The sequence below is a fragment of the Nasonia vitripennis genome, assembly GCF_009193385.2.
Source record: "Nasonia vitripennis strain AsymCx chromosome 3 unlocalized genomic scaffold, Nvit_psr_1.1 chr3_random0007, whole genome shotgun sequence".
NCBI lineage: Eukaryota > Metazoa > Arthropoda > Insecta > Hymenoptera > Pteromalidae > Nasonia > Nasonia vitripennis.
This window is the reverse complement of record NW_022279626.1, coordinates 1,134,544-1,161,501: the sequence shown is the minus strand read 5'-3', so window position 1 is coordinate 1,161,501 and position 26,958 is coordinate 1,134,544. Positions and strand designations below refer to the sequence as shown.

The 26,958-nt window shown below is 36.8% G+C and overlaps 1 protein-coding gene across 1 annotated transcript in view; it reads right to left on the bottom strand.

The window, feature by feature from the left end:
* Positions 1 to 26,958, bottom strand: part of LOC103316526 (epidermal growth factor receptor substrate 15-like 1) — a 480,491-nt gene that overhangs the window by 113,913 nt on the left and 339,620 nt on the right. The window contains exon 9 of the mRNA XM_031926044.1: positions 8,120 to 8,463. Coding sequence (XP_031781904.1) covers positions 8,120 to 8,463 — 344 coding nt within the window. The remainder of the gene's footprint in view (positions 1 to 8,119; positions 8,464 to 26,958) is intronic.

Here is a 26,958-nt window from a genome sequence, read left to right as displayed (position 1 = left end):
GCAGGCGCAAGTCCAAGATCTCTCATCGAGGAGCCCAGTATTGCAGCAGGACAATAACAACAACAGCAACAGCAGCAGCAGCGCTGCGGAAATTAGCAGCCTCCGCAGTGAGCTGGCTGAGGTCAAACGACGGCAGGAGCAGACCTGAAATAGTGTTGTTGTTATCACGGGCTTGCACTACACCCGTGAGACCTCGCTGCACCTTCTCGCGTTTACAGTCATAAACGCACTTGACCCTACGGTCCTGCGGAGAGATATTGCATCCGTCAGGGTCATGGGTAGGCTCGATGCACCCCGGAACACCGCCAGGAGTGACGGCAGATTGCCACCACTGGCCGTCACCCTCTCGTCGAATGCACTAGGACGAGCAATCGTCGTTGCCAAAGCTCGTAAACGCAAGCTCCACACCAACGAGCTGGACGCAACCGTGATGGAGGAGGCCAAAGCTCTGAGCCCTGACCACCAAGGGCTCATAAACATCAATGAGCTACTCCCCACCGACGTCCACAAGCTGCGTTCACGGGCTAGGCTGGAAGCCAAGAGGAGGCAGGGCTGCCGAACGTTCGTCAGGGACGGGAGACTGTTCGTCCGCTGCAACGATGACAACGAGCGTGCCACCGTCATTACTACCGACGCCGAGCTGGATAATTTTTTAGCTCGGATCCCGCTCGCCGTAAACATCACTCCATAATGAAGCTGCCACACATACATTTCATCCCACCACGTCCGCCATCAAGCTCATCCGCCATGTCTTCATCGGGTTCTAAGGTATCTCTGTCTGAAGGTCTAAGGGTCTGTCATTTTAATGCGAACTCTCTCACGGGTCACATTGAGATGATCAGGCTCTTTTTATCCACTCGCTCTTTATTCCACGTAATAGCTGTTACTGAGACCTGGCTAAGCGAGAAGGTGACATCCATCCCTTCGCTGGATGATTACCTGCTCTACAGACGAGACAGAAACAGAAACGGTGGAGGTGTGGCCCTCTATATACACAAATCTCTGATGGTTAGTGTTATTTCAACATCCGACGGTGAATGGTCCGGCAAGCCAGGCAAGCCTGAATACCTCTTTTGTGAGATATCGGCCAAGGGAGTTTCTCCCATCTTCGTGGGGGTTGTGTATCGTCCACCTCATGCTCCTTTTTTCCAAGGCTCTAACTTTATTAACGAACTAACAACTCACATGCACAACTACTCCACGAAGGTTATAATGGGGGACTTTAACTCTGACCAACTATCCTCATCTGAAGATGCCAATTTCATCAGGGCCTTCATTGATGAGAACTCCCTTTCGTCCGTTCCCTATGGTGCCACACACCATAAACAGGGTTCTGACACCTGGTTTGATCTGTGCCTAATCGACGAGCAGGATCGCCTGCAGTCATGCTGGAAGACAGACGCACCTTTCATCAACGGACACGACCTTATCACGGCCACTCTCGACGTACAGATTCCACGCTACGTACCAAATACATACTCATACAGAAACTTTAAAGGAATCAGCGCTGAGAAGCTGAGAGACTTTCTTAGCGATTGTGACTGGTCATCTCTCACCACCTCATCACTTGACGACTGCATATCTTTACTCAACGCTAACCTCACTAACGCCATCAACCACCTCGCTCCATTGCGGACTGTGACTCCAGGACGACAACGTCACCCGTGGTACACTGCGGCTCTTCGTGGCTTTGTATCCGAGAGCAATAGACTTTACAGGCGTTTCAGAGACTCCAGGCTCGAATCAGATCGACGCGTTTACAGATTAGCTAGAGACTATGCTCACAAACAAGTCGAGGAGGCCAGGCTGAATTATTACTATTCACGCCTGTCCACCTTGACTGACATTGCTGAGATCTGGAAATAGCTGGAGAAACTTGGAATTTCTGCCACCAAGGCCCCCTTACCATCTAGATTCACCACAGATGAACTCAACACGCATTTCAGCGCGATCTCAAATGATCCGCTGGCTCCTACTGTTGAGGATTATCTTGTTACCCTGGAAAGTCTTGACCTCCCGGAACATTTCGAATTCAAACCTATAACGGAATCGGACGTGTTGGCTGCGGTGTCGCACTTTGACACTCAGGCCAGGGGGAGCGACGGCATCCCACAGGTTGTCATCTCAAAAGCTTTGCCGGTTCTTGCTCCCTTACTAAGTCATATTTTCAACCTGTCCCTTAGCGAACCCTGCTTCCCATCTGCCTGGAAAATGTCACTTGTGCGCGCACTCAACAAAGTCAGCTCACCAACAGCCCTGACTGATTACCGTCCGATTACACTTCTCTGCTTTCTCTCCAAGGCTCTGGAGTGGCTAGTGCATAGGCAAGTCTCAGAATACCTTGAATCAAGGCTATTACTAGATAACCTTCAAACAGGCTTCCGCACTGGTCACAGCACTCAGTCTGGCCTAATTAAGCTAACTGATGATGCCAGAGCTGGGATAAACAAAAAGAAAGTAACACTACTCCTTCTCTTTGACTTTAGCAAGGCGTTTGACACTGTGTGTCACGTCAGGCTCCTGAGAAAGCTATCCACCTTCGGCTTCTCAAAGCAAGTCATCCGCTGGTTTGCCTCCTACCTCTCTGGTAGAGAGCAGGCCGTCGTTGGTGACAATAACGAACGTTCTTCTCCTCGGCGTCTCAACATCGGCGTTCCGCAGGGGTCCGTTCTGGGTCCACTGCTGTTTGCATTGTACATCAATGACATCGGTTTCTGCCTTGATACCGATGTTTTCCATCTCATCTACGCGGATGACTTGCAAATTTACATTCAATGCCACCTCGAAGAGCTCGATTCTTTATCAAACAAGAAGAGTGCCAATGCTGAGAGGATTACTGGTTGGGCTGCACAGAATAAGCTAAAACTTAATGTTGCTAAAACTAAAGCAATTGTCCTGGGCTCTCCCTACTACATAAACGCATTACCCTCAACAGCTAACACTTTCATTAACATAGGGGGTGCCCAGGTCAGCTTTGAATCTTCCGTGCGTAATCTGGGATTGGTGCTCGACTCTAAGGTTACGTGGAGGGAACATATTACACAAGTGTGTAAGCGTGCTCACACACTAATGTACAGGCTTTACTTTTTCAGGAAAAGCACCAATCTCAGGTTGCGCAAGCACTTAGTGCAGGCCCTCCTGTTTCCTCTTATAGACTACTGTTCCCTCGTATACTGTGACCTGACGCAAGAACTCGACCTAAAACTTCAGAGGCTCGTGAATACAGTAATTCGGTACATCTATGGTGTAAGAAGAGATGAGCACATTTCCCCATACAGGCGGGAGTTGCAGTGGCTAACCACTGCCGGACGCAGGAAGTATTTCACTGTTTGTTTCCTAAGAAAAATGTTTAACACAGCCGTACCATCATACGTACTGGTATACTTTGACTTCCGCGTGACACTTCGGCCTATTAGGGGGGAGGTGATACCTCTGGATATTCCGACATTCGCGATGGAGACGCTGAGGAACTCGTTTCATATCAGCGCCTCATACCTATGGAACAACCTACCATCTCACATTCGTAACACTACATCTGTCTCAGGTTTCAAGAGACTAGTTAAAGAGCACTTTCTTGAGCTTGAAAACACAAACACTTGAATTCGCTTGTACACATTCACTCAAACGCACACACACACACACGCCTGTACACACTCACGCAAACGCACACACTCACACACTCTCGCTTGACCCATCTTCACTTTATCATACTTTCATAATACACATTTTTGCTGTACTACTATTGCTGCTGTATACAATTTATCGTACAACATATTGTACGTCAAATAAATCTAATCTAATCTAATCTAATCTCTCTCTCTCTCTCTCTCTCTCTCTCTCTCTCTCTCTCTCTCTCTCTCTCTCTCTCTCTCTCTCTCTCTCTCTCGCGTGCGCTGGCCAGACGCCTCGCGCAGAAGACGTCTTGGTGAATACTTTCTTACTCGCTCTCTCCCTGGTGGACGTCCGTCGGTGCTCCCGCTGGCGCCTCCCTGACTCTCGTGCACCTGGTGATGGCTAGCTTCCTCGGCTCTCCCACGCCAAGGCTGCTGGTTGCTCTGGTCCTCCGGACAATGATGGCGGACTGGCTAGCTTCCTTCCTCTCGTACGGATGGTTGCTGGCTCGTCCGGGCGACGGCACTTGCTCGTGCCAACGCGCTGCACCTGTAACTCTCTCACACTCTCGCACACTCGCACAACCTCGGGAGACTCTCCCAATTCTCCTCGTAACAGAGGAGGCCACGTATCTCTCTCGCACGTCAACGTACTCCGTCGACAGTCGTGAGAGAACTCCCCGATTTCCCGCTCGTTCTCGCGCTCACACTCCACTCGCGCTCGTCGGGCCCGCGCATCTTCCTCGCGCCTGATTGGCTGGCAGTCCGCGCGGATAGCGAGTCGCACATCGGCGCCCGCTGATTGGCTCGCGACATGCGGAGGACCAATCAGCGCGCGAGCCGACGAGGCTCACTCTCGCGCCAACGATGCTCACTCTCGCGCTAACGTGGACGGTTAGCCAGCCCGTTCCTCGAACTCGAGGTCAGGCTGGCACCGACAACAACAATCCAACTCGCTTGTTTCTTCCGCGCACTCAGAGCTTGGCCGCATCGAACGAGATTCTTCGTATCGAAGCGGCTGCGACGTTTGCAACGTCGCAAGTCAGTGTGAATCCGACAGACAGTGTGTTTCGACGACCCCATAAAGTCTTTCTAAGATTTTCCCTTATACCTTTTTCTCCGAGAGAGAAATAAAAAAACACACACAGACACGCACGCACCCACACATACATATTTTAGTGTTGAAATATCAAAATATTTAAAATTATGTACAATTCTGATTGTATCTAATACTAAAAATCACATCAATATAACTCATTTTTAAAAATGTAGATTTGAATAAATATTGAACGCAGTATACAGTTGAACAAACTTCAATGTTAATGTAACAGTTAAATTTCAATAATAATATAATACCTCAAGTTCCTTAATATTATTAAAATTTGATCTGAATTCAGGAAATATTAATGCGTGAGTAACATTTTTTATAATTGAAATTTCAGCAATTCTTTCAAAATAAATTTTTTTTATAATCTTTTGCTATTAAATTGAACATTGCATGGGTGAATATTAAATACAATAGCGACTGCAAATGATATATCAAAAACACCACAATCAAAAGATATGCGTAAATTATCTCATTTGAAAATATACTATCAATAAAAATGTTATGATCATCATTAAGACATTTTTTGTTAATACTATTAAAAATTCGGATTCAAAATGCTATTGAATTCAAGTATATTGTTATCATTTAATTGACTTTTAGAATTAGAATAATTTCCAATTCTTTTTAAAATAAGTACATCTATAGTATCATAAACTGTTACAATGCCGCTACCCTAAGCGGGTCTTGGGCGTTGTCGTCCAGATCGGACGGGTGGGTGCCTATTACCACTACTAGGTTGCGGATAGAGAAACAGCCCCTGAGAAAAAGATTAGCTGCGAATAAATTGAATACGCAGTCGCGGACAGCCGATAGGAACAGGCGTGGATGTGATGAGCCCACACTGTCGAACGCATTCATCTAGAAACACTACGCAAGCACCACAACAACAAAAACACTTCACATTATCTCTTATCTCTCAATCTATCTCTTTCATCACACATTACAAAAATGGGCAAAAATCCTGCTGCCGAGGAGGATGCGGGAGCGATGACAACTGCCCCGAAAGGGGATGTGTAGAATGATTCGTCACCTGGTCTTACGGTTTAAAACAAGGGGATGGGCTCTCTACGATGCTATTCAACTTAACGTTAGAGTATGCCGTTAGAAAAATGCAGATTAACCAGCTGGGCGCAACGCTTAATGGAACAATGCAGATACTAGGCTACGCAGATGATTTGGATATAACTGGGGGATTGTACAGAAACGGTAGCAAGAAACGCGGAAATCCTCATAAAAGCGGTGGAGTATACAGGGTTAGAAGTGAGTGAATCAAAAACAAAGTACATGATTATGGATAAACTAGGCATCTGCAGAGGGGAGGAAGATCTCAGAGTTAGAAATTTTACTTTTGAAAAGGTTAGCGAATTCAGGTATCTGGGTACGACCATAAATGATACAAATGAGATTAATGTCGAAATAAATAAGAGACTCCATTCGGGTAATGCTTGCTTCTACGCCGTGAGTAATTTACTTAAGTCGAGGCTGTTGTCTAAAAACGTTATGATAAGAATATACAGGGCAATAATACTGCCAGTGGTTCTGTACGGGTGCGAAACGTGGGCTCTCACTAAGCAGGCGGACAACCGTTTTAGGGTATTTGAAAATAAAGTCTTGCAAAAAATATACGGGCCGAAGAAAGATGAGGAAACCGGGGAATGGAGGATACTACACAATGATGAGTTACACAATCTGTACGCGAAGATTAAGAAATATAAAAAAACAAGAGTTGAGAGTATTTTTGTTTTAAATTTAAAATTTATTCTTTTGACTGTCATAGTTTTTTTTTAATATTTTCAGTTTCAAAATTTTATCTTCCATTAAACACCAATGCGTAATTTTCGTGTTTTAAATCTTTATTATTTAAAAATTTTTACTTCCACTCCTATTAGGAATTGAGAGTAGGAAAAAAGATCTTAACAAAACTTGAATTTTATTACTATTTATCACACTCGGTTAATACTTTTCCGCCGTGTTATAACCAGGGCCAGAAGGGCCCTGCTTATTGTAAATTAACGTCGGGCGTGCGGAAGGCACGGCTCGGCCGACTCAGATCATGCACGTGTTTTTACACGAGCCCGCGGAGGCGGCGTAGGTCGGATCGTAGGAAATAACACACGAGAAGTTTAGATAAGGAAATGTATATTCAATTGTAACTATACACGGAGGTGCAAACGCCGCACACTTCGACGAACGATAAAGAGAGACGAGAGATATTACCCTGTCGACGTAAGAGAGTGAGAGTGCAGGTACTTACAACTCAGTAGTGGCAGTATTACTTGACACAACGGACGCAGTCTAGTCTCGGACGTGGAGATGCAACAGTTCGGACGGGCGTCGCAGCGACTCGACGGTAACGCACGGACGAATATCGTTCGCTCTCGGGATGCTCGCAGGACTCATAACAAACCCGCGTATAGTAATAGCACGAGCTACTCGTGTGGATAGGGCAGCGAGACTAACTCTAATCGCGGCTCTCCCGGCCGTCGGCACATCGTTGTCATATCTCGCCAACGCTGTGCGGCCAGGCGGCAATCGTGCTACCTATGCTCTCACTCTCTCTGTCTCTATCTTGCCTCGTCCCTCGTTCTCGCTCGTTTCGGTGCTCGTTGGCAGCTTGCTGAAACAATAACTTTATTACAATTAGTACATGATTAGCCGTTAGACATTTGACGTGCACTCGGCCGTCACATATTGTAATATATATTTTAACCGAGCGACGTTAGGGGTGAGGTCAATCACGCTAGTACAAATTATTTGATTATTTGGAGGGCACATTTTAATTATCTTGGAAAAATACACAGTCATATATTTTTTATTGGGTAGACTCCAATTGAATTTCAACATTATAAACTTGCCAACTTCTTTCATATATAGTTTTTTTTTTAATTTATCAGGAGCATATCATCGAGCTAAGTTTCTAAACATGCCGTGTCAAAAAGTAGTTATCAGGTCTGCTTAACACGTGCATAGTTACATTTAGGTGTTACAAAATAGTACATTATAAAGTAGAAGTTTTTCGTGCGGGTGAGTTTACTGCCCGAACAAAAATATTTTTCCAGATGGTGGGTTTTGTGCATAAGTAAAGCAAGAAAATTGGGAAAAAAATTACTTTTGTCCCACTAAATTTTACTTTCACCCCGCTAATTTTACTTTTGACCCTCAAAACTAGTTTTCGAGAAAAATATTCCACTTTTGCCTCGCTTTTCAGAGGCGCAAAGTGTATTTTACGGTCATGCGTGGAATAAAATATGTTGTACACAAATCATTGAAAAAGTGCAGTTCACTTACTTATGATTTGACTTCACGTATATTTAAAAATAAATCTTTAAATCTGTAACGTATATCTAGCAAAAATTAGACACTGCTATTTTTGAAAATAAATAAATTTAAATCTACTTACGTGGTTCTATTTAGTTGAGCTTTAAACGCTAACAGAGAGTCAGTTATAACAGAAGCATCCCCAATTGTTAATGCAGCATCATATTGCGTTATAACATCAACTATCTGACGTTGCTGCTCTTCAAGCTGCGTCATCTTAGCTTTAGTTTGACTAATTTGTAATTGGACGCTTTGTAAAAGCTGCGATAGACTATTTAAATTTTGATTACAACTATGTTGTTTAGTTTCTAGATTTTGTTCAGCTTCCTTTAGACATTCGATTTCTTGACGTTTATTATTTAATTCGCTTTCATGAACATGAAGGTTAGATTCTTGGTCTGACGCTTGTTGCCGAAGTTTTTCAACCTAAAATTAAAATTAATATAAATTTTATATTTTATATTTTATTTTATATTTTATATTTTATAAATTAATATAAATTAATAAAAAATTTTAAAAAATGTATACCTATAACTTAATACAATTAGTTAACTATACGAAGAGAACTTTCAGGCGAAAATATCTTAGGGGGATCAAAATATTATATTAAGACCTCATTATGCTATAGAAGTTTGATTCTGAGCGATTGAGTACGTATATCGCCATATTATAACCGCACAGGTCGTACCTATATTATTTTTGTCTAAAATCTCTCTCCCTGTGGTATTAACGGCTTGCTCGTGCAATATGTATTATTTGTAAGAAAAATAGATCTCCTAAAAAAATAAGGTTGACTAATGGTACAAGAAGAATACCCCGTAGTACTATTAGAAGACTATAGGTCCAGCACTCACTCGCACTCACTAGTTCGACTCTCACAGAAGTTTAACTAGCAAAGCTTTAGGCTCTTGAAGCTTTGACACTACTCGCACTGCGACAAGACTTTTAGACTCTTTGGTAAGGCCGCACTTCAAACATTAGTCTAAGCACCTTCGCTGCCGTAAACAGTTGCTTATGGAAATCCATTTCAGATGGACGGCCGGTCGAAGCTTGCTTTATGTCTAAAGTCTATACTTTCTTGGGCGAATGCAAGGCATACCTAAACAAATCTTACATTTATTCTTTCTTGTTTAACATTTTTAAAGCAAATCGTTGATCGGTAAAATGTCCGACGTCACTGAGCACATCAATTCTTATATAGGGTGTTTCATTTTAATCCGACCACGACAAAAAACCATGGAAAAACTAATTTTAACGAAAAATGACCTTAACAAAAGTTGAAGGGGGTAAAGGGGGCCATCGAATGACACAAACACCTATGACCTTGAACTCGATTTTCAAGGTCATTTGAGGGTAATTGTGATTTTTTTAAATAGGAACCTCGCAAAGGATCTTGAGAAGGTCAATTCAAGGTCAAATAACAAAAAATCTGCTAAACAGCTGTTTGTCTGGTTTTATTTTACTGATGTCGAAAGATGACCTTGACAAAAGTTGAAGGGAGCAAAAGGGGCCATCTAAAGACACCAACACCTTTGACTTTGAACTCGATTTTCAAGGTCATTTGAAGGTCATTGTATTTTTTTAACGGGAACCCCTATTTTTGACCTCGGAATACGGAGCAGCGGAAAAAATTACGTCGGAAATGACATTTCAAGTTTGCCTTAGTGACCTTGAGAAGGTCAATTCAAGGTCAAATAAGAAGTATCAGCCTAAGATTGTTTTCCTTTCAATTTTTTCGTAGAATTATCATTTTGTTATTGTAATAAACATTAATAGAGAATAACTGACTTAAAATGTGATTATGCTTTGCTGACTTTAAAGCCATTTTGTAAGGTCAAAAGTGCAAAAATGCTATATCAAATGTTATATGGAGTCCATATTTATATCCTAACTTTAGTGTTGCTCAGGAACAACGACGTGGACGTAATAGGATTGTGTTCCCTTTGGGGTGCTTGATTAGAGTGAGTCTCCTTGCCTCTCACTTTTATTATGTACAGATTTGAATGTAGGTGCCCAAAGACACCACCATTTTTTTGGATTCTATTCAGTTCTTGGGATGTTTTCGTAAGCGAATTTTTATCCTATCTTTAGCGTTACTCAGGAACGACGTGGACACAATTGGCTACTAATTTTCCTCATCGAATTTTGCCTGAATTTATTGTTGAAATAAATAATTTATTTTGTAAAGATGATTTTTCATGTTGAATTTTCCCGCGACTCATTGTTGAAATAGACAATTTTTCTAATAAGAGATCTCTTTTCATATGAATGTATCCTCTACTCATTGTTACTTACACTAAGTATTCAATAGTTTACTAGTTATTGAATAGTTATTGATTAGCGAAACTAATCAAATATCATTTGTTTAACATTTTCTCTTTTTCATTCATTGACCTTTATTTTTTCTATTAAAATTTATTACTCATCGAAAGCTATCTAATTTGTTCAGTTTGGTAAAAACAAAATTTTTTATTGAACTTGTTATAAATGTTTAACAATGGCTGATTATCCAGCCGCTGAAAGGGTTGATATTTTATTGATTCTTGGTGAATCTAGACGTAATTATCGACAAGCTGCAGCCTTGTATCGAATTCGATATCCCGATAGAAGACATCCAAGTCATACAATCATACGTGAGATTTACCGTAGAGCTCAACAAGGGCAACTAGCACGGGTTAGAGAACGTCGTAATTACAACGAAGATGATCTTCGTGTAATGGTCGTTTTAGCAATGGTTCATTTGAATCCCCACGTTAGTACCCGTGAAATTCAAAGGCAAAGTGATATATCTATGGCTACTGCTTGGAGAATATTGAGAAGTCAACGTTATCATCCATATCATATTACTTTGACTCAGGATCTCACACCTGCTGATATGAGGTTAAGGCTACAGTTTTGCCAATAGGCACGACAAATGATTGCTACTGATCGTCACTTTTTTCAATACGTAATGTTTTCTGATGAAGCAAAATTCAAAAGCAATGGAGAGCTTAACCGACACAACTGTCATTATTGGTCGAATGTTAATCCGCATTGGTACAGGAAGATAGATAACCAAAATCGTTGGAGTCTTGATGTTTGGTGTGGAATTGTTAACGGATACCTTGTAGGCCCATACTTTTTCGATGAAAATGTAAATGGCCATAATTTTTTACAGTTCCTGAGAGAACGTCTTCCAGTACTTCTCGAAGAAGTAGATTTATACACAAGAGCAAGAATGTGGATACAATTAGATGGAGCTCCTGCGCACTATGCTCGAATAGTTAGACAATATCTTAATCAAAATTACCGTTACAGGTGGATTGGACGCACTGGACGTGGAGATTTGGGTGTTCGATGGCCACCGAGATCTCCAGATATGACATCACCCGATTTCTATTTGTGGGGGTATTTGAAAGATGTTGTTTATGAACATGAAACTACAAGGGAAGATATGATCCACAGAATTCAAACCGATTGTGAAAACATCCCAAGAGCTGTATTACTCAGAACAGTAGAACATTTTCAGCAGCGAATTGAATTGTGTATACAACAAAATGGTGGTGTCTTTGAGCACCTGCGTTGAATTTTGAGCAAAAGTGAGAGGTAAGGGGACTCATTCAAATTAAGCACCCCGAAAAGTGAGAGGCAAGGGGACTCACTCTAATCAAGCACCCCGAAAAGTGAGAGGCAAGGGGACTCACTCTAATCAAGCACAAAGGGAACACAATCCTATTACGTCCACGTCGTTGTTCCTGGGTAACGCTAAAGTTAGGATATAAATATGGACTTCACATAACATTTGATATTGCATTTTTGCACTTTTGACCTTACAAAATGGCTTTAAAGTCAGCAAAGCATAATCACATTTTAAGTCAATTATTCTCTTAATGTTTATTACAATAACAAAATGATAATTCTACGAAAAAATTGAAAGTAAAACAATCTTAGGCTGATACTTCTTATTTAACCTTGAATTGACCTTCTCAAGGTCACTAAGGCAAACTTGAAATGTCATTTCCGACGTAATTTTTTCCGCTGCTCCGTATTCCGAGGTCAAAAATAAGGGTTCCCGTTAAAAAATACAATGACCTTCAAATGACCTTGAAAATCGAGCACAAGGTCAACGGTGTTGGTGTCATTAGATGGCCCCTTTTGCTCCCTTCAACTTTTGTCAAGGTCATCTTTCGACATCAGTAAAATAAAACCAGACAAACAGCTGTTTAGCAGATTTTTTGTTATTTGACCTTGACTTTACGTTCTCAAGGTCACCAAAGCAAACTTAAAATATCCTTGCGACGTAATTTTTTCCGCTCTATCCGATTCCAAGGTCTAAAATAGAGGTTCCTATTTAAAAAAATCACAATTACCCTCAAATGACCTTGAAAATCGAGTTCAAGGTCATAGATGTTTGTGTCATTCGATGGCCCCCTTTACCCCCTTCAACTTTTGTTAAGGTCATTTTTCGTTAAAATTAGTTTTTCCATGGTTTTTTGTCGTTGTCGGATTAAAATGAAACACCCTGTAAATATATATATATATATATATATATATATATATATATATATATATATATATATTACAGGCTATAGCCGGGTTACTATGGTGAAATGGCCCCCTTGGAAAATGTATATATGTTATATACCATTCGATGGGGGATAAAAAAAAACTCCCATAGCCAAATTTTTAGCTCTCTGCCTAGTGCGCATGCGCAGTAACGTCGATAAACGTGTTTTTTTGATTTTATTTTTTTCTGAAGTCCCTATAGGATAAAAATTTTTTAAAAAATTCACATTGGTGTATTTTTATGTCATGAATAACTGCAATTTTTTTGGGATTACATAACCTCAAATATCGGATCTAAAAAAATTATTAAAGTTTTCAATCGATATTTTGATCCCCTTGTTTTTGAGGTGCAACTTTTTAAGTAGACTTTTTTTGTGTACTTTTTCCCGTTCTTTACGATGGCACTAACGTTTTTTCCTTAAAAATGGTGGCACAACTCGATTTGAGCCAAAAACTGATTTTTTTGCCATTTTATCACGTTTTTACCTGGTTATGTTACAATTTAGTTACTAAAGTGACTCCTTTTGAGTAGTTTTGCATATCTTCCCATGAAAACATAATCAAATGAAATATTTTGTTCGCTCCAAGCCGTATTTTTTATATTATCTTACGTTTTCAATGATGGTCTTATCAGAATTGTGATATCACCTTATTATAAAACTGATGGCTAATGTTATGTTCTTTTTAAACGTTCTGTGATTGGTCGAAAGTATTGTCTCTGTCGCACTTTTTTGTTTATTGTTTATTTTTATTTATAATAAAAGGTTATGCTTGGCCGCGCGGTTGACGCGGCGGCTGCAATGCAGACGATCTGCGTAGTGAATGGTCAATCATAAAATTAAGAATTATCAGGAGCATAAACAAATAAAGTATTTTGATTTCTTAATTAATTAAACGATGCGCAAACCAATGGCCAACATTGTTTTTTTCAAAACTAATTTTTTTTTTTTCTTACAATTGTCTATATAAGGGAGAAAGTACAATACGTCCCGTCCCGTCCCGTACCGACCCCGGGACATACCGTCTGAAATAAGTCACTTTTATATTATTGGCTAATTCTGTTCGATAACCCAATCGACGGTACAGAATTAGCCAATCCCGTAAAAACAGCTTATTTCAGACGGTATGTCCCGAGGTCGGTACGGGACGACGGACTCAATTGTACTTTCTCCATAATATACTAATACAAGTGAATGGTGAAAACGCTGTTAGTATAAGTTTATAACTTTTAAAGTAAATTAAAATCTAGCAAATAAAAATTGTTTCGATTTTTCTTTTTACTATTTCGGCTTTTGACTGATAATTGATAGCAATACTAGAAAAAATAATAAAGTAGTTAAGTATTTATTTTCAAATACATTGGAGTTAGTTGGAACCGAAGGCTGACGCGGCTACTTTAAATCTTTCTGCTGTTTACTTCAAAACTAACAATCTTGTATATTTAAAGTGAGTACTATATATTTTACATATCTTTTAAAAAAATGAAGATTTAACAAAGTTTTTCAAAAGTTTTGACATCACAGATTATATGCTTTGATATTAGGGTTATATGTATTTCTAATACATATTACACAATAAATTAATATTTTGTTAAATAACTTCTTTAAAATCAAAACCTATTATTAATATCTAAAATGTTATTTTTATGCCGACACTTTGAGTTTTGAAAAAAATACTGTAACCAACCTACTGATAAATAAAAAATCTCCCATGTATTTATAATAAATACACTTGTATTTTACCGGTATATGCAGAGTAAGACTTATTAATGGGTAGAAAAATAAAATTTTTATTATAAATTCTGTAGTATTAAGAGTAATTGTATCAAAAATAATGACAGATAATATAGTAATATAATAATATGATATAATAATATAATAATATGATATAATAATATAATAATATAATATAATAATATAATAATGTAATAATAATAACAGATAATTATTAGACCTTTTTATACGCTAAATAAGAAAAACATGTTGTGTACGTTATTAAATTCTTGCATAAAATCAAAAGTTTAAACCAACATTAAATTATAAACTGTTTTAGTACTCGCATAAAGATCCGATCTTATCCTAAAACAAAAATAGCAATCAGATTTTAAATCAATAAGCTAACAAAAAAGTAATTAATAAAAATGAATTTTCAATCCTATAGATATAGATATACGTACAATGCATGTAAGGGGAACGAGTCTTTATCTATTTAACTTAACCAATTTAGGCTAATCACATAAAGTAAAATGAGAAATTAGTTAAACATAAAGTTGTTGAAACTATTAACTAAATAAAATTAAGAAGGAAAAACATTTGAATAAAATATGACAATAAACTTTTGCTAGAAACGGATTTGACGATTGATGAGTTGCATGTTTTGATGTAATGCGGTATATTAATTATACAAGTATGATTAAATTGATAAAATATAGAAAGTCTTGAACAATAATTAATTTGTTTATGTATAAAATACTGTCAAATTAATAAAAAATGCACATAAATATCTGCATATGACTATATATGATGTGATTTTTACTATAGTTAATTATTATGAGATGAGAAAAAATATTTGGTTTTACATAAAAACAATACATGAGAAATAATAAAAATGAAAAATAGAACTAATAGGATGCGAACTTATTAATTGTCAATTAACTTTTAAGTTAAAAAAATGTAAAATGAATAAAGTAAACACAAGCTAACCTATGCTTTAAACACATACGTATATGAAACATCATTAAAAACAACATTATTTATTTATTTTAAAATACACTATTATTCATGTCTAGATACAAGAACATATTTTTACAAAAAAACAAATTGAATATAATAATTTCAAAGGTTTGTTGATTTTATAAAATCACTAGGTGCAAGCACTTCAATACAGTTTTTATGACAAAAAAAAATTATTTGCTTAAAAAACTTATAAATGAAATACAACTTATTTCACTTTTACTAGGCAATATTATTTTTTTACTTTTCATGTAAAGCTACTGAGAAAACTGGATTATACAAGAACTTAGATTATAATATTTTTGTAATATTTATTATTCATTCTAGTTTTTAATTTAAAAAAAGGCAAACAATTTTTTTAGATTTTTAAAAACTAACTAACAGCATTTTTAAATGTATTGTAAAATATTTATATTTTATTATTTCAGAAGTGATCTTCTTGTCTAATGGTTAAATAAATATGGCATCTAATAGTAATGAAGAGTCAGATAACATCAGGAAACGCGATGATCGAAGATGTGCCATGTGTAATATTTATATTAGAAAATCAATTGGTCGAGAAAAGGAAATCGAATCTGAAGTTGAAATCGAATATGCTAAACAATTATCAAATAAAGATATTTACATCCATGATGTAATTTGTGATTTATGTAGAAAGCGATTAGCCAAATACATATCAAGCTCTAAACCTAAAAAGGTTAATGTTCCAGCAACTGCTTCGTCTCAAGATTCAAATGTTTCTGAATCATTTTCTCAGCTAACTGTCACTTCATCATCTCAGGAAAGTACACAACATCTGTATACACAATAAAGGAACAAAAAGTACGAGCAACCACGGAATTACTTATTCAAAGGACGATTGCGACACATAAATATTGCTTTGTTTGTGAGTACCAAAAACAGACTAATAATATATTAGTTCCTTTAGAGGCCCGAATTCAAGTTTATAGTAAAATGAATGTTTTTATTCCACATGGCAATAGATGCTGTTGCACACATTTAATTAAAAAAAGATTTTATGAAGATGAACTAAATAAAATTAATATTTTTTCCACTACAAGTACGGTATATATTGATGAATTACTACAATTTTTGAGTCAATTATCAATGAAAGCAGACGAAACTTTATTAGATACAGTAGCTGAATTTTCCATGCCTGAAAAAAAATTGAAAGTTTTTACGGGATTAACGTGGGAAAATATTAATTATCTTAAAGATCAACTCACTTCTCTGAAGAATTCCTGTGTAAGGACAGCGACACAAGCCATTGTCGTATTTTTATTCAAAATGCGCTCTGGGAATTCTAACTCGCTCATCTCTACAATATTTGACATTGAAAGCGAACAACAAGTATCTCGTTTTTGTCAATCAGTATTATTATCTTTCGAAAAAGATTTACTACCAAAACACTTTGGATTAGAAAATGTAGACAGAAATGAATTGATTGAAAATCAAACTTCTAATATGGCAAAGAAATTACATCCTGGTAAACAACTTATTTTGATTGCTGATGGTACTTATATAAGGCATGAAAAAAGCTCTAATAACGAGTACCAAAGAAAATCTTATTCAGGCCAAAAAAAAGTTCCTCTGACTAAACCATTTACTATATGTACTACTAATGGTTATGTTGTTGACCAGTTAGGTCCATATCTTGCAAATAAAAATGATGCTACAATACTGATTGAAATATTGGAAGAGAAGCAGAATATTTTACAGAAACTTCTTGGCCAAGGGGACATTTTTATACTGGATAGAGGTTTCAGGGACATTAAACAAAAATTAGAAAATATGGGTTATATTGTTTTGATGCCTGCACTCAAAGGTTCAAAATCTCAACTTTCTACGCAAGAATCAAATGAAACAAGATTCACGACAAAACTGCTATGGGTTGTTGAAGCAGTGCACGGAGTTCAAAAGAAAAAATATAGGTTATTAGATCACAAACTTGATAATAAAATGGTGAAAAATACTGGATCTTATTGTAAAATTTCTTGCTACTTAAATAACTTGTTTGGCAAACGCCTAGATTCTGATGAAGACATGCAAGATGAAATATTTAGTGCTATGCAATCTAGAAAAAATGTTGAAAATACATTAGCAGTTTTAGTAGCAGACAAAAGATGGAGTCGTCGGAAACTACCATTTAAAATAATAACTTCGGATGATTTACCAGACTTTCCTGAATTAACAATAAAAGATTTGAAAATTCTGTTTACAGGAACATATCAGCTTAAACAGACAATATCTTACTTAGCGGAAATGCTTGACGCAGATAATAATTTGAAGATTGGATATTCAAAAGAGACTAACAATATTCTCAAACTTGAAGTTCAATCCAGGCATATTAACAGAAAACAATACAAATGTTTCGTTGAGTATAAACCAAATGGTATTGGTTATTCTAGCATCTTAAGACACTGTTGTGATTGTGCTAACGGTAACCGTACTATAGGATGTTGTGCGCATATTGCTGCCATAATCTATTATCTTTCACATGGAAGATATTTATCAAAAATCATACGACCAGCTGAAATTCTGTCTAAAATGTTTCTTAATGATCAAATTGAAGTGTGTATTGATGAAGATAGTGACAATGATGAGTGAATCATTTTTTCTATTGTGAACATTCGTTATTTTTAAAAAGCTACTTGTATACGTTCCATAATTTATTTTAAATAGCCTATGAAGATAATAAATTATACTTTGTACGAATTGAACATACTTAACTTCAATTCCTTTTTACCTGATAATTATTACTGTCAATAGATTTTGAATAATCAATTAAGTAGAGGCAGATAAGCCAAATATGGCCTTTTTAAGACCACAAGACGCCAAAAGTACCCTCAAACGATCGATTTCAAGGCTATGTTTAGCTAAAAACAGGCTTTTTTGCGTGAAAACCCTTGCATTATGACATTTTTAGGTTAGTTTTGGGTTACATGGTACCAAAAATGGCCTTTTTCGGCGTTAAATCACTCAAATGAGGGCATTTTTAGGTTAAAGAGAAAAGCAGACACTGACAGCGGCGATATTCTTTTTATATATAGAGAGAAACCCTTTATTACCTCAAATTCTGATAAGACCATCATTGAAAACGTAAGATAATATAAAAAATACGGCTTGGAGCGAACAAAATATTTCATTTGATTATGTTTTCATGGGAAGATATGCAAAACTACTCAAAAGGAGTCACTTTAGTAACTAAATTGTAACATAACCGGCTAAAAACGTGAAAAAATGGCAAAAAAATCAGTTTTTGGCTCAAATCGAGTTGTGCCACCATTTTTAAGGAAAAAACGTTAGTGCCATCGTAAAGAACGGGAAAAAGTACACAAAAAAAGTCTACTTAAAAAGTTGCACCTCAAAAACAAGGGGGTCAAAATATCGATTGAAAACTTTAATAATTTTTTTAGATCCGATATTTGAGGTTATGTAATCCCAAAAAAATTGCAGTTATTCATGACATAAAAATACACCAATGTGAATTTTTTAAAAAATTTTTATCCTATAGGGACTTCAGACAAAAATAAAATCAAAAAAACACGTTTATCGACGTTACTGCGCATGCGCACTAGGCAGAGAGCTAAAAATTTGGCTATGGGAGTTTTTTTTTATCCCCCATCGAATGGTATATAACATATATACATTTTCCAAGGGGGCCATTTCACCATAGTAACCCGGCTATAGCCTTTCTTTGTGGTATACATGCACTAAATGTTATAATCCTTCATTCTACCGTAAAATTTTTAACTTAATTTTATATATTAATATGCGTTAAATGAAACATTATTTTATTATTTTACGCATTATCTTAATCGCGAGCGTATCCTGCTAGTATAGATATTAGCGGAATAGTTAGATAAATTTTGAGGCACACACAAATACATACACAGCCATACGGATATAGTCTACGACACTAAGAGCAATACTAAGGCCTATTAAGTCACATGAGACGTTCTTTTTCAATACTTGACCTAACTAGCGCGCCTTGCGCAACCTCGTGGCCGCAGTGGCTTGGCGTCTTGCATCGCTTCGCGTTTTACGTGTAAGGCTACTGACGCTCGCGCTTGCCTTGCGTCCACCGACTCTCGCGTTTCGCGCTCACCTTACACCCAACAATGCTCGTGCTGCGAGCTCGTCATCTAACGTTTGTGTTTCACACTTGCACTTTTACTGTGTTACTTATTTAATTGAAAAAAAAATTAATAAAAAGTAATCACAATATATTAACAGCTATTAGGTGCTCAAAGGGTGTTACCTCTCAGATAATTAGGTATATTAACATTAATCGAGCTGCAACAGTTCTACAAGAACGCTCATGTGCACATGTAAGTGTTTTAGTCAAGATATACTGCGAAGATATTCTCAGTTTAAATGTACATAATTATTTTGATCTTTCTGATATAAGTTATTTTGGTAGAGGCGACAGCGTAAATGATTCCTTTTTAGCAAGTATGAATATCAATAGATGCCAAATTATATTCGAAAATAGTAAAAGATGGATGTTTATATGAAACATTTCGCAAATCAAAAATGAGGTCAAATAATTAATTTTACTAAAAGATAACAGATTTGCCCGCATAGATAAATTTGAAGTGGAAAGAGAGAATCAGAAAAAATTAACAATTTGTAATATTGTCCAAACACAAAAATGTCTAAGTAAACATTATAGTGTTTTACAAATATAGTCAACGAAATTGAAGAGAATCCTACCGTTATAGATACTACGGATATTAAAAGTATTTGTATTTCCATGAAAGTTCTTCGAAATATGTACATCTTGCCATTACCAAATATGTTACATTACTAATATCAGAAGAGCATTGTATATAGATGAAATATATTTTGTAATAAAAAACATACAAACTTACCAAATACTTATTTAGTACTCCGAACTGCAAATAAACTTCCTGATACTCTTTCTCTCTCTCTCTCTCTCTCTCTCTCTCTCTCTCTCTCTCTCTCTCTCTCTCTCTCTCTCTATCAATTAAAATTTTTATTCTTATTGTACACTTTTTTAAAAGTTATTAAAATCAGCAATTTACACATTTTAAAAATATATAAATAATAATATAAATAATATTCAAAAATATTCTATTAATCTTTGCGCACGATAAAATTTATCACTAAATATCAACAGTCTTTTTGAATAAGTAGTACGAAATAGCAAACGCGAACAATCTAGCATTATAATAATTATAATAATAATAATAATAATAATGTTTAAAAAGTTTATTCAATTATAGAAAGTATAAATAATCTAAGTTGCTCTATGGTTTCCCACTAACGCTGGTCTGCTATCGGCGGACCCTTCGCCTATTGCTCGATGCAGACTTTCAAACCAGAAAACAAGGAGTTTACTATATCTCGTACGCAGTGTTTGAGTCGTTTGCACTCAATGAGCGATGCGTACAGAGAGATAGCACTCGTACTCGCTGACCGAGTACAGCTACACGACAACAGGTTACTTGTACAAAAGGCACTCCGTGGGTCGTTTTCTGGCTTTTTAAAGCCTCGGTGGCGATTTTTGAAGTTGTGAAATAAGAAGAAACGCGGCAAGGATCGACCAATCAATATCTGACGTGCAAGAATGATGTACGAAAGTAAGTAAAAGAAATAAAAATGATGTACGCACGTAAGAAATGCTGACTGTTAGGTCAAAGCACTCGCTCCGATGTTCGTCGATCCGTCTCGTACTGTCGCAATCAGTTTAGTATACGTCGTCTGTATGAGTGCACGGATGCAGTGGTACAGGCGTTATAAATCTACGTGAATGCCAAAGTATGTATAAACATGGGACATTACAATGTTAAAGTTATGATTATAGATAAAATCAACATGATTGAAGCAAAATCATTTACGACAATTACCACCTGTACGAGCAACGTTAATTTTTAAGCAACAAAGGGGAAGAATGGTTGGACCTGTACTGTGGCAAGGATTACAATTTTATGAATTGACGCATGTAATGCGTCAGAGCAATGAAATGTTTTTTACAGTGCTAACAAAAATTGAAAATGAACAAGTATCAAATGATAACGAATTAGCTCTTATGCAATCAAGATGTTTTACTAAAGAACGAACTGGTCAGTCATGTCCTCATGGATTTAGATTTATATTCCAATAAATCAGTGACCGATTACGACAATTTCGTACTATAGCAATGAGATTTATTTATCGATTTACCAGAGTACACGATATGTATGTTTACATCAAATTATACATAATATATAATCGATAAAACCTACACCCTAAAGAGGTAATCTAAGTTACCGGTACATAGGTCCGGCCAGTCCAGGTGATAAAATAATTTTAATTACGACAGACTTTTCTATTGGATGTGCTAATGAAGAAAAAGAGGCGTTTGTAAAGCAAAAATTATACAAGATGTCTGTCATCGATACAGGTCGTTTGCCTAATGGAATAGTATTTGTTTTAAATAAATTTTATACAATTACAACAAATATCGACGTTGTTGATGGTCTTGTGAATGGTGCAGTAGGAAAATTAGTTTACCTTGAAAAAATGATCAAGATAAAATTACGCGTGTTTGATTACACTTTGAAGATTCACCAAAAACAGGGAAAAAATCTCTCTATCTCTCTCTCTCTCTTTCTCTCTCACCAAAAGGTTCCACTTTACTTGGCCGAAACAACCATGAATTACCATTTAATCTAAGTGGAGATTTTAATGTCGATTTCTGATCAAGCACAAAATTTAATATTATTTCTTGAATCAAAATTACAATTAAAGATGATTAATAATCTAGATGAAGCTACTACTAGTCATGGTACTACGATTGATGTGGTATTTTCCAAATAATTAGATAAAATTGAATGTCCCAATTTTGTTTCTTATTACAGTTATCATAAACCAATTGTTTTTTTTTTTTTGTAGGATTAAATAATAATTGTAAATACCAGCAAGTTAACTTGAACTGTTACATAATTATTCCTTACTTACAATAATGTTAAATATTGTACATAAAATATACATTGTACATTCAAAATTAAATTAAATTACTTTTTGCTTATTCTTGATGCATTTATACATTATTAGGCAAACAAGAATATTATAATTATATAACTATTATTGTCATCATGCGTTAAACAAGTTCTGTATTTGATAGTTTCTATAAATCTCATATAAATGTATCACTTCTGTCGGGCGTCCTGTGACTCACACCTTTTTCAAACTAGCTACTTTTTAGCAATTTCTAAAAATTTTAATTTTCAGAAATCGATAAAAAGTAGCCTTCTTTTCTAATGTACTTTTATAAACAAAAAATCTAAATTAACATTGGAATACCCCCCCCCCCCCATCGCAGCCTTTTAAAACTTGACTGGAATAACTTATATAAATTTAATTTCAACCAGCACTGCTATCATGTTAGAATAGGTAGTGGATAAGTAAATAAATAAACACTGAGGTTTACAGTACGGTAAACAAGAGCAACTGTCAATGGCTTTTGCGCGTAGGATTTCACCAAAATAGCATCTGCCCATATTGGAATACTGTAGAACATAATTGATGTGGATACTCTGGCTAAGAGTAGCCTACGACACTCGGTGGGCCCACCTACATTTGGTATTTACCGTGTTATTACAGTACCAGCTTTTGTTGCCTCATCTTCTACTGTAGCAAGATGCTGTTTGAATAACATTCTTAAATGTATGGTAATGTCCTGGTATTTAATGCTGTATCAATATACAATCTCATATCTTATGCTTCAAGGCTAGCAAGCTTTAGACCTATTTCAATCAGTTATTTGTGGGTTATGCTAATAGCCTCGTTACCGATGTCCGTCACTTCTTTCTCTTCTTTTACTAATGCTATGTCATCTGTAAATTACATGATCATTGCCTCTTTAGGTAGCTTTAGCCTTACTTTATCGTCTAAGATGTTCCATATTTGTCGGCACGACCGCGACACGGAAGTGCCTTATAGTTGTGTCATCAAAAAATGTGTACAATGCGATATCTCACACAATTTTCAACTGATCGGGCTGAAATTTTGGGAGGAGTCTCATCTCGCACAAACCTAAAAACTATTTTTTTTTCATCCCAATCCTTCACGTTTTTTGAAATGCAGGCACAATTTGTTCAATTTTTGCGTGGTTTTAGGATAAAAATGTTAATGTTACACAATTATCTCTAAGAGACTTAATCAATTCGCTAAAAACGATTTTTTGGCTCTAACTCGAATTATAAGCATTCTACAAAAAAAAGTTAAAAAATACAACTTTTTTCTATTAACATTAATCCATGGAAATGCTTATAACTCAAGTTTACAGACCGAAATCGTTGTTTTACAGCTTAAAAACCAATTATTTGCTATAAAACTTTGCGTATTTACGTTTTACATGAAAATGTTAAGTATAAAAGTTGTAGACATTTTTAAAATACAATTTTTTACTGTGGGAAACATTTTTTCAAACACTTCTTATTAAACAACAACCCTTGAAGCGATTTTTAGGCACGACCGCAGTGCGCATAATACAACTCAAGCGCAGTAATATATTTTATAATAATCTGACAATATAATAATGGAAATCACTCAGATTATAGAAAGATTCTGTGAAGCCTGCCACGTCACTCTAAACTATGCTATACACTGTGACAGTGCATATGCCCTCACAACAGCTTGGCATAAGCCCAGCACATACACGCGCGAGAAGCGCGCACACTCACACAAACACGCATTGCGACGACTATTGAGGCGGCAGGAGCCGCGCACGAAGCATAGAAGTAGAGTCAGAGAAAGAGAGAGGGGGGGGGGGTAAAAGGAACGCAGCGTGACAATAGCCAACGCTGACCGATAAACACGCAACAAGAGAGAACAAGATAGCAGAGCCGGATTCGCATGAAACAATCCGAAGGGCTGCGAATCGATCGAAGAAGGACTATCGATCAGCAGAGAGAAGCGCGGCTCGCTCTCGACTCTCGACTCTGGTAGCGGCAAACCCGTGATTCTGTCCTGTGTCGGCAAATAGCCCATCTCTCTCTCTCTCTCTCTCTCTCTCTCTCTCTCTCTCTCTCTCTCTCTCTCTCTCTCTCTCTCTCTCTCTCTCTCTAGGTTAATTTGGCACATGGCGCACCACGTGCAGAAAAGCACGAGTGAGTATATATAGCTTAGTGGAGGGCCAAGGGCAAAGCCCGATTGTCGCGTCTAGTGCGCTGGCCGATCTCGATGATCGTCTCGACGCACGACACACGCACACACGATTGCATGTAGTGCACATTGTTATTTCGATTGAATAAACGTTCTGAGGGCAGATGAAGCCCGAAGGTTCTCTTAGTATAAATTATTAGAGTATCATTATTGTGCATGCTAAAACCCTTGCTTCCATTCATAAATAAGCCGAGCACAGAAGGCCCTCCGCGGTCCGTCAAGACGGAGATGCTGAGCGGCCAAGGCAAGTTCTTGGTCGTCACCCGACGATCCTTTTGTTAACGTGGTAGCCTTGCGCGTCGGACCCTAAGCTCGATGGGACACACTTAGCCGATTTCGCGCTAGCAAGGCCACAACGTTACAACACTATTTTTCCCGTGACGTGTATCCACACATGACACGTCCAGGGCCTGGACGGATCGACGCCCCCGTCGATGCAACGCGCGTAGCACTGCAGAATTCTTCATGCAGAATAGTTTACAAAAAGTGACCGGGTCATGAAACATTTCACATAAATTACATATAGGTATAAAATAATAATAAATATTTATATTTATGTAATTTTTTTTTTGTAGTTGATTAGAAATAAAGTATATGTATACATATCAAAAACACAGTGAGATTGGTCCAGATGTGTCAAATGATAATCTTTTTAGAGAAATATGGCAAATATGTTTATTTGTATTTCAAATATAAATTATTTTTTAAATCATATGCGCAACATAGATAATAAAGTATGTGTTACATATATCATTAGTAGTGATCTTAGACGTGATCTGCAGATTTGGACCGGATAAAAGGGATGCTGCGAATAAACATCTGTGCAGATATGATGTTATTTGTAAACATATCTGTTTGTGAATAAGAAATGACGAATGCTCTATGTATTTATGCATATCACAAGACATAATTTGCAAATTTGGTCCGGATGAAAGGGATGCGGCAAGTAGTCAACTGTGCAGATAATATCTGCTTTTTTAAAGTTATTTATTTATGAATGTGGAATGACGCTTGCTCTATGGATTTGCGCATTTCACAAGACGTAATCTGCAGATTTGTTTTAATGTTTTGATAATGTATTATTAGTAGCGATTACTTTATAATCAATCAATATATGATTTTTAATTTAATTATGTATAATCAATGGCGATTACTCAGCCAATTAATAAATAACTTAAATTATAGTAATTTACTATTAGCGGAGATAAGACAGTTAATTAATACATAATTTGTATTTTAGTAAAGTACTATTAGTAAAAATACCTTAGTCAATCAATATATTATTAAAATTTTGGTAATGTATAAGTATAATGGCGATTAGTTAGACAATAAAATATAATTCAGATTTTAGTAATGTACCATTAGTAGAGATAATTAATGTTTTGATAATGTATTATTAGTTGCGATTACTCAGCCAATCAATTTATAATTTATATTTCAGTTATGTATAATTAATGGCGATTACTCAGCCAATCAATATAAATTAATGTTTTAATAATGTATTATTAGTAGCCATTACTCAGCCAAGCAATATATAATTTATATCTCATTAATGTACTATTAATGGAGATAATAATTAACTAATACATAAGTTAGATTTCAGTAATGTGACATTAGTAAAGATACTTTAGCCAATCAATATATTACTAGCAAAAAACACTCGCTTCGCTCACAATTCACATATTGATTAACATGATATACAATCATTCGATGTGTCATCAGAGAGAGAGAGAGGGAGAGAGATATATATATATATATATAGAGAGAGAGAGAAAGAGAGAGAGAGAGAGATAGGTCTTTATTTGCTAAAAACAAAAAATAATGCAATTTGGATCACATAAGACTGTATCGCATACAGTCTAACAAAAAGAGAAAATAAAACATATAAAAATACTGTCACATAAAATCACATAAAATTGCATTTCGTCATATTTAATTATCACATTAAACTTTTCTAATATTACGCTGTACATTTAAGGTTTGGTGATAGACCTATCTGTATTGCACGCTTAAAATCTAAAATACGTAATACTGAAAGAATTTTCATGGCTTAAGGGCCGAGTCTGACTAGATTAAAACTAGATTAAAATTAAGAATGCAGCGCCGAAGGGCTCAGAGTCGTCACGATCCAGTGGCCAGCAGGTGCCGCCGCAGTGCCCCCTTGAAAGAGGCGAGAGATGGCAGGTTTCGCAGAGTGGAAAGGAGACAGTTCCAGAACCGAGCACCCTGGGCCTGGAAGGCCCTAGCCCCGGTTTCAGTACTCACGGTAGGGATGCTCAGTTTCGGGGGAACTCCCCTACTGGAGGGTCTTGGCTTGTGTTTATTGAACAATGAGGCCAGATACGAAGGTTCACCGATCCGGATTATTCTGTATAATAGAATGGCCTCAAAGTATAGCCTTCTGGGATCGGTGCGAAGCCATTCTAGACGCCTCCGGTAAGGACTGATGTGTCCATCCCTCCTAACCCCG